The sequence below is a fragment of the Salmo salar genome, chromosome ssa07 (assembly GCF_905237065.1).
Source record: "Salmo salar chromosome ssa07, Ssal_v3.1, whole genome shotgun sequence".
Lineage (NCBI taxonomy): Eukaryota > Metazoa > Chordata > Actinopteri > Salmoniformes > Salmonidae > Salmo > Salmo salar.
In genome coordinates, this window is record NC_059448.1 from 22,560,296 (window position 1) to 22,569,054 (window position 8,759).

At 44.0% G+C, this 8,759-nt stretch overlaps 1 protein-coding gene across 1 annotated transcript; it reads right to left on the reverse strand.

The window, feature by feature from the left end:
• Window positions 1–231: 231 nt before the first annotated feature.
• On the reverse strand, window positions 232–5,688 carry tmem256 (transmembrane protein 256). The gene is made up of 4 exons (XM_014206819.2): window positions 5,437–5,688; window positions 5,006–5,043; window positions 1,013–1,093; window positions 232–743 (listed from the first exon to the last, which is right to left on the reverse strand). The coding sequence occupies exons 1-4, from the start codon at window positions 5,516–5,518 to the stop codon at window positions 600–602; spliced, it is 345 nt and encodes a 114-aa protein (XP_014062294.1). The 5' UTR covers window positions 5,519–5,688; the 3' UTR covers window positions 232–599.
• Between the last annotated feature and the right edge of the window lie 3,071 nt (window positions 5,689–8,759).

Below are 8,759 nucleotides of genomic sequence, written 5' to 3' on the forward strand. Positions count from 1 at the left end.
TTTGTTAATATATATATTATTATTGTTGCTCGAACATCTTAATATATGTAATACTTCATATACATTGTTTCCGTAATAGTGGCAACCACCCATTCATGCCAATAAAGCATTAATGAGAGAGAGAGAGAGAGAGAGAGAGAGAGAGAGAGAGAGAGAGAGAGAGAGAGAGAGAGAGAGAGAGAGGTTCAGAAAGCTTCTTCAGAAGGGAGGGATGAAAAGGTGGTCATCAACTCTTTTCAACAGGTTTATTTGTGATAAAGGATAAATATACATTCGTATTTTGGATCGATTCAAACTCAAACACACAAACACGCACACACAAATTTAAGTCACAGGGTACGTCGTAGCCTGTGATGACGGAAGAATAAAAACTGTTCCCTCACAACCTTATCTTCCCTTAACACCCACAGAAAAAGAGGAGGGTTTAGATAAGTGACATTTTTACCAACGCCTCTTCCCTCCATCCAGCCCTCCATCCACCTATCATGACATTTCCACTTCTCTGGCCTCTGAACTTAACAGTCAGTTTGTGTCCCATAGCAAGGTCATGCTGCACCAGTAGGGGTCAAAGGTTCAAGGGCCAGAGATTAAAGGTCAGTTCAGATAGCTATAGCCAGCCAGCCAGCGATCAGGAACATCCCCCCATAAGGAGCCAATTTCCTCAACACAGGGTCCTCCGTCAGGGCCTGGTGGTACAAGGACCCACAGAACGCCCCTGTGCCCAATACCAGGAGGGCGCCCGCCTGCAGAGAGAAGACAGGGAAAGTGAGTGTGTGCTTCTCTGCTTATTGTCAAGACCAATATGTACAGTTTATGGCACAAACCTCATTCAAAATGTGTCATGCAGTATCTGAAAAGACATGTACTACAAATCGCAAATACAAACAAAACAGAGAATGCATGCAGACGGAGGATTAGAATAAACCATAGTGATGTATTTTCTATTGCAACAATATAGGGTTCTATTTAATGATGTTATTATAATGATGGGAGGGAAGCATAGAGTACATACCACAGCAGGTTTCCTACAGCGAGAGGCACCCAGCAGAGCTATGCTGTGGTAGAAGTGGTACTTGTTGGCCGTCTCATAAAGCTGGGGAGGATAGTTTTATTTAACTAGGCAAGTCAGTTAAGAACAAATTCTTATTTGCAATGACAGCCTACCAAAAGGCCTCCTGCGGGGGACGGGGGCTGGGATTAAAAGTAAAAAAATATCAAAAAATATAGGGCAAAACACACATCACGACCAGCGAGACACCACAACACTACATAAAGAGAGACCTAAGACAACAACATAGCATGGCAGCAACACATGACAACACAGCATGGTAGCAACACAACATGGCAGCAGCACAAAATATGGTACAAACATTATTGGGAACAGACAACAGCACAAAGTGCAAGAAGGTAGAGACAACAATACATCACGCGAATCAGGATAGAGAGTAATATATTACATTAGAGATCAGCGTTGTTAGTGAAGATGGCGCCGGAGAAGAAGGCTGACGTTTTACATTTCCCTAACCGATTGTGTTTTTTTGTGCGCATCTTTGCGTTGTTTGGAAATAATTGTTTTACTTATTTTGTAAATAAGGTTTCTGCTACCGTATCTTATGACCAAAAATATTTTCTGGACATCAGAACTGGACATCAGAACAGAACTGATTACTCACTACGAACTGGCAGAACCCTTTTTTTCCTTTAACGAGCCCGACGTGAATGACATGTTGCTTTCCTGGGGCCCAGATCCCTGTCATTTGTGTGAAGAGAAAGCGGAGAAAAAGGGGCCGGAGGTCCCTGAGAATTCATAGGCGATTAAATAAACCCCCACTGCCTTCCATTCTGCCTGCAAACGTGCAATCTTTGTAAAATCAAATTGATGACCTAAACTATCAAAGGGACATTCAAAACTGCTTCACGGAGTCGTGGCTGAACGACGACATTATCAATATACAGCTGGCCGGTTATACTCTGCACCAGCAGGATAGAACAGCGGCGTCTGGTAAGACAAGGGGCGGCGGACTACGTATTTTTGTAAATAACAGCTGGTGCACGATATCTAAGGAAGTCTCAAGGTTTTACTCGCTGAGGTAGAGTATCTCATGATAATCTACCTAGAGAGTTTTCATCTGTATTTTCGTAGCTGTCTACATACCACCACAGACTGATGCTGGCACTAAGACCGCACTCAATGAGCTGTATTCCGCCATAAGAAAACAGGAAAACGCTCACCCAGAGGTGGCGCTCCTAGTGGCTGGGGACTTTAATGCAGGGAAACTTAAATCTAGCTTACAAATTTTTTATCAGCATGTTATATGTGCAACCAGAGGGAAAAAAACTCTGGACCACCTTGACTCCACACACAGAGACGCATACAAAGCTCTCTCTCGCACTCCATTTGGCAAATCTTGACCATAATTCTATCCTCCTGATTCATGCTTACAAGCAAAAATTAAAGCAGGAAGCACAAGTGACTCAATCAATAAAAAAGTGTTCAGATGAAGCAGATGCTAAACTACTGGACTGCTTTGCTAGCACAGACCGGAATATGTTCCGGGATTCCTCTGGTGGCATTGAGGAGTACACCACATCAGTCATTGGCTTCATCAATCAGTGCATCGATGACGTCGTCCCCACAGTGACCATACATACATACCCCAACCAGAAGCCATGGATTACAGGCAACATCTGCACTGAGCAAAAGGCTAGAGCTGCCGCTTTCAAGGAGCAGGACTCTAACCCAGAAGCTTATAAGAAATCCCACTATGCCCTCCTATGAACCATCAAATAGGCAAAGCATCAATACAGGACTAAGATCGAATCGTACTACACCGGCTCTGACGCTCGTCGGATGTGGCAGGACTTGCAAACTATTACAGACTACAAAGGGAAGCACAGCCGAGAGCTGCCCAGTGACAAGAGCCTACCAGACGAGCTAATCTACTTCTATGCTCGCTTCGAGGCAAATAACACTGAAACATGCATGAGGGCACCAGCTGTTCCAGAAGAGTGTGTTATCACGCTCTCCGCAGCCGATATGAGTAAGACCTTTAAACAGGTCAACATTCACAAGGCTGAAGGGCCAGACAGATTTAAAAAAATAAATATTTAACCTTTTTTTTAACTAGGTAAGTCAGATAAGAACAAATTCTTATTTACAATGACGGCCTACCCCGGCAAAACCAGGACGTGTACTGCGAGCATGCGCTGACCAACTGACATTTTCAACCTCTCCTGTCCGAGTCTGTAATACCAACGTGTTTTAAGCAGACCACCATAGTCCCTGTGCCCAAGAACACTAAGGTAACCTGCCTAAATGACTACCGACCCGTAGCACTCACGTCTGTAGCCATGAAGTGCTTTGAAAGGCTGGTCATGGCTCACATCAACACCATCAACACCATTATCCCAGAAACCCTAGACCCACTCCAAAACCATCCTAACAGATCCACAGATGATGCAATCTCTATTGCACTCCACACTGCCCTTTCCCACCTGGACAAAAGGAACACCTACGTGAGAATGTTGTTCATTGACTACAGCTCAGCGTTCAACACCATAGTGCCCTCAAAGCTCATCAATAAGCTATGGACCATGGAACTAAGCACCTCCCTCTGCAACTGTATCCTGGACTTCCTGCGGGCCGCCCCCAGGTGGTAAGGGTAGGTAACAACACATCCGCTGATCCTCAAGACAGGGGTCCCTCAGGGGTGAGTGCTCAGTCCCCTCCTGTACTCCCTGTTTACTCATGGCTGCACGGCCAGGCACATTTACATTTACGTCATTTAGCAGACGCTCTTATCCAGAGCGACTTACAAATTGGTGCATTCACCTCACGACTCCAACACCATCATTAAGTTTGCAGATGACACAACATTGGTAGGCCTGACCACCGACAACGACGAGACAGCATATAAGGAGGATGTCATAGGCCTGGCCGTGTTGTGCCAGGACAACAACCTCTCCCTCAACGTGATCAAGACAAAGGAGATGATTGTGGACTACAGGAAAAAGAGGACCGAGCATGCCCCCATTCTCATCGAAGGAGCTGTAGTGGAGCAGGTTGAGAGCTTCAAGTTCCTTGGTGTCCACATCACCAACAAACTAACATGGTCCAAGCACACCAAGACAGTTGTGAAGAGGGCACGACAAAACCCATTCCCCCTCAGGAGACTGAAAAGATTTGTCATGGGTCCTCAGATCCTCAAAGGTTCTACAGCTGCACCATCAAGAGCATCCTGACTGGTTGCATCACTGCCTGGTATGGCAACTGCTCGGCCACAAGGCACTGCAGAGGGTAGTGCGTACGGCCCAGTACATCACTGGGGCCAAGCTTCCTGCCATCCAGGACCTCTATACCAGGCGGTGTCAGAGGAAGGCCATAAAAATTGTCAAAGACTCCAGCCACCCTAGTCATAGACTGTTCTCTCTGCTACTGCACGGCAAGCGGTACCGGAGCGCCAAGTCTAGGTCCAAGAGGCATCTAAACAGCTTCAACCCCCAAGCCATAAGACTGCTGAACAACTAAACTAATCAAATGGCCATCCAGACTATTTGCATTGACACCCCCCCCACCCCCCCTTTACACCGCTGCTACTCTCTGTTGTTATCATCTATGCATAGTCACTTTAATAACTATACCTAATGTACATATTACCTCGTCTAACCGGTGGCCCCGCATATTGACTCTGTACTGGTTCCCCCCTGTATATAGTCTCGCTATTGTTATTTTACTGCTGCTCTTTAATTACTTGTTATTTCTTATTCATATTTTTTTTTAACTGCATTGTTGGTTAGGGGCTCATAAGTAAGTTGACAAGGAGGACGGAGGTGGTATAACATTCCCAGATATTAATTAAATGGTATCAAAACAGTGTATTAGTATATTGGTAGTGGATGCAATTTATAATATAAACAATGCACTTATTAACAAATTAAATACCAGCCCACTCTCCAACTTTGGGCCAATACTCTACTCATACCATATGAAAACAATAACACTTACCACTCTCGAGTAATCTTCTGGATCTTTGTTTTTGAAACCTGAATAAAACAAATAGGAGATTGTAAAGGGTCATGGCAGCTGAACAGTAAGGGTAGGGCCACATAAAATACAGTGTATTGTATCCTGTGTGTGTGTCACTTTATCATAAAGTGTTTAGCCTACATATCCTTCAGAGCGCATTTTTTATTAGGCTAGGTTTCATTTACAGTAGTAAACTACAGCCGGAAGGCACAGATACATTGTTATTATGCATTTCTACACCATGCTGTCTGGACAGGACTATCCCATCCCCATGGCCAAATGAGTGACATGAAGCAGCGATAGCCTATCCTGCAGCGTTTACAAAACAGCAGACTGCTTTTAACGTTAACAACACAATCATGCAATCTGTTTGTCATGCAGCGCACAATGATAAAGATGTGGATTCTTACCATGCGCTCCGTATGCCCCCGCTGCGACAGCGAGCGCCCCCGACACTCCTGCTAACCTTTGCACAACCAAAGACGTAGCCATTGCTGTGTATCACAAGCCGACGAATGACCGTGAAAGATGAAGGAAACTGCGTGCGGTAGGGACTCGTTTGTGAGAGCACATCCTCCTGCAGAGTTGTTTCCTGAACCAAAATGGCGCCCGCAGTGTTACAGTTTCAGTGTCTGGGATAGATTTCATAACTCTGAAGTGCAACCAAATGTTAAAGGTTTTCCCTTTCATCTGTGTAGTGCAGTGGCAACCCGTCATTCAGGGCAGGTAGGGCAGAGCCCCACCATGTTTTTGTTGGCTGTTTTGAATGTTATTTTGGCATTAATACATATCAGTTTGCAAACTGTAAAAAATAAAATCATTGAGTTAATAAAGTCGTATTTTTTGCTTTCTTGACTAAGGCAGCTCCAAAATGCAGGTTTTTCAGACTAACTCAGTGCTTTCTGTGGTGGTGGGGAAGCCACAATATGTAGTGTAGAGCTTGCTAATGATCTCTACAGTCGTGGCCAAAAGTTTTGAGAATGACAAAAATATTCATTTTCACAAAGTCTGCTGCCTCAGTTTGTATGATGGCAATTTGCATATACTCCAGAATGTTATGAAGAGTGATCAGATGAAGTCCCTATTTGCCATGCAAATGAACTGAATCCCCCAAAAACATTTCCACTGCATTTCAGCCATGCCACAAAAGGACCAGCTGACATCATGTCTGTGATTCTCTCGTTAACACAGGTGTGAGTGTTGACGAGGACAAGGCTGGAGATCGCTCTGTCATGCTGATTGAGTTCGAATAACAGACTGGAAGCTTGAAAAGGAGGGTGGTGCTTGGAATCATTGTTCTTCCTCTGTCTACCATGGTTAACTGCAAGGAAACACATGCCATCATCATTGCTTTGAACAAAAAGGGCTTCACAGGCAAGGATATTGCTGCCAGTAAGATTGCACCTAAATCAACCATTTATCGGACCATCAAGAACTTCAAGGAGAGCGGTTCAATTGTTATGAAGAAGGCTTCAGGGCGCCCAAGAAAGTCCAGCAAGCGCCAGGACCGTCTCCTAAAGTTGATTCAGCTGCGGGATCGGGGCACCACCAATACAGAGTTTGCTCAGGAATGGCAGCAGGCAGGTGTGAGTGCATCTGCACGCACAGTGAGGCGAAGACTTTTGGAGGATGGCCTGGTGTCAAGAAGGGCAGCAAAGAAGCCACTTCTCTCCAGGAAAAACATCAGGGACAGACTGATATTCTGCAAAAGGTACAGGGATTGGACTGCTGAGGACTGGGGTAAAGTCATTTTCTCTGATGTGTCCCCCATCCTGAGTCTATTCATGTGTGGGGTTGCTTCTCAGCCAAGGGAGTGGACTCACTCACAATTTTGCCTAAGAACACAGCCATGAATAAAGAATGGTACCAACACATCCTCCGAGAGCAACTTCTCCCAACCATCCAGGAATAGTTTCGTGACGGACAATGCCTTTTCCAGCATGATGGAGCACCTTGCCATAAGGCAAAAGTGATAACTAAGTGGCTCGGGGAACAAAACATCGATATTTTGGGTCCATGGCCAGGAAACTCCCCAGACCTTAATCCCATTGAGAACTTGTGGTCAATCCTCAAGAGGTGGGTGGACAAACAAAAGCCCATAAATTCTGACAAACTCCAAGCATTGATTATGCAAGAATGGGCTGCCATCAGTCAGGATGTGGCCCAGAAGTTAATTGACAGCATGCCAGGGCGGATTGCAGAGGTCTTGAAAAAGAAGAGTCAACTCTGCAAATATTGACTCTTTGCATCAACTTCATGTAATTGTCAATAAAAGCCTTTGACACTTATGAAATGCTTGTAATTATACTTCAGTATTCCATAGTAACATCTGACAAAAATATCTAAAGACACTGAAGCAGCAAACTTTGTGAAAATTAATATTTGTGTCATTCTCAAAACTTTTGGCCACGACTGTAGTTGCGCCGTGATTGGCTTAGTGTTCTGTCACTTATGGGGACACTACGTCACCAAAACAATCTACGGGGAGAGATGGGGAATTGTAGCCTCCTCGCCCTTGTCACGTTCTGACCTGTAAAGGTGTTATTTGTTAGTGTTTAGTTTGGTCAGGACGTGGCAGGGGGTATTTGTTTTATGTGGTTCATGGTGGTTGTGTGTATGTGTCATGTAGAGAGGGGTATTTGATTTATTAGTCCAGGGTTTTGGTTATTGTTCTATGTTAGTTTATTTCTATGTTCTGTCTAGTCATTTGTATTTCTATGTTTAGTTAATTGGTGTTGGGGCCTTCAGTTGGAGGCAGCTGTCTATCGTTGCCTCTGATTGAAGGTCCTATAATTAGGGGTGTGTTTGTATTGTGGGTAGTTGTATTCTGTTTTGTGTTTGTCACCTGACAGAACTGTTAGTATCGTTTCTGTAATTGTATACGTGTTTATTTTGTTTCTCCTTCTTATATATTAAAAAGAGAAGATGAGTATACACTTCCCTGTTGCGTCTTGGTCCTCCACACACGACACTTGTTACAGCCCTTCTGCAGCTTGCCTGCCAATGCATGCTTGTCCCAACCAAGCACCCAAGCTAACTGACTAAAGTTGGCTAGCTTGCTAGCTAGCTATTTTCCAGAGAATACCTCACTCTGATCATTTTGCTTGCCGTAGCAGAGCTGGTTGGGCTATTTACATGTTAACTAGAGTGTTCTTGATTAACTATTACATTTTTTGTCTACTTTTACTAACACCAGTCATATTTAAAGGGTGTTGCATGTTCGTAAATTCATCAGTTGTTCTGAATTTGCAAACGCAAGAGATACGCTGACTGGAAAAGTTGTTCAAGTTCTAGCCAGCTAACCAAATGACATCCTCCTAGCAGCTAGCTAGCTATCTAGCTAACGTTCGTCTCCGTGTTTTTAGCTTGCTAATATGCTAGCCTATTAGCCACGTTATGACTGACTTGTGGTCATTGCCCTTGCTAGTTTGATTGTATTGACATTCCCAGCCTTAGTTACATTAGTCCGTTTTTGTCCAGATATTGAGTCATTGAAACTGAAACAGTGCTTCCCGAATGGAGGCAGCAAACAATGTACCAGGCCAGCTGTGATTTACAACCTGATAGCAATATTTTTTGGACTACCAGGAAATGTATTGGTTAATTATATTATATTCATTCTGCCAACATGCCTTTGTGTACATCATGGAAAGCACTTCAGTAAAAATACTTTAAAGTACTACTTAAGTAGTTTTTTGGGGTATCTGTGCTTTATTTTACTACTTATATTTTT

What these genes read in the sequence shown, in the direction of transcription:
- tmem256 (XM_014206819.2), bottom strand. Translation starts at nt 5,518, where the DNA reads ATGGCTACGTCTTTGGTTGTGCAAAGGTTAGCAGGAGTGTCGGGGGCG. An exon ending in GGGGGCATACGGAGCGCATG is followed by an intron (nt 5,044 to 5,436) that starts GTAAGAATCCAC and finishes TGTTTTATTCAG; the next exon opens with GTTTCAAAAACAAAGATCCA. An exon ending in CAGAAGATTACTCGAGAGTG is followed by an intron (nt 1,094 to 5,005) that starts GTAAGTGTTATT and finishes TATCCTCCCCAG; the next exon opens with CTTTATGAGACGGCCAACAA.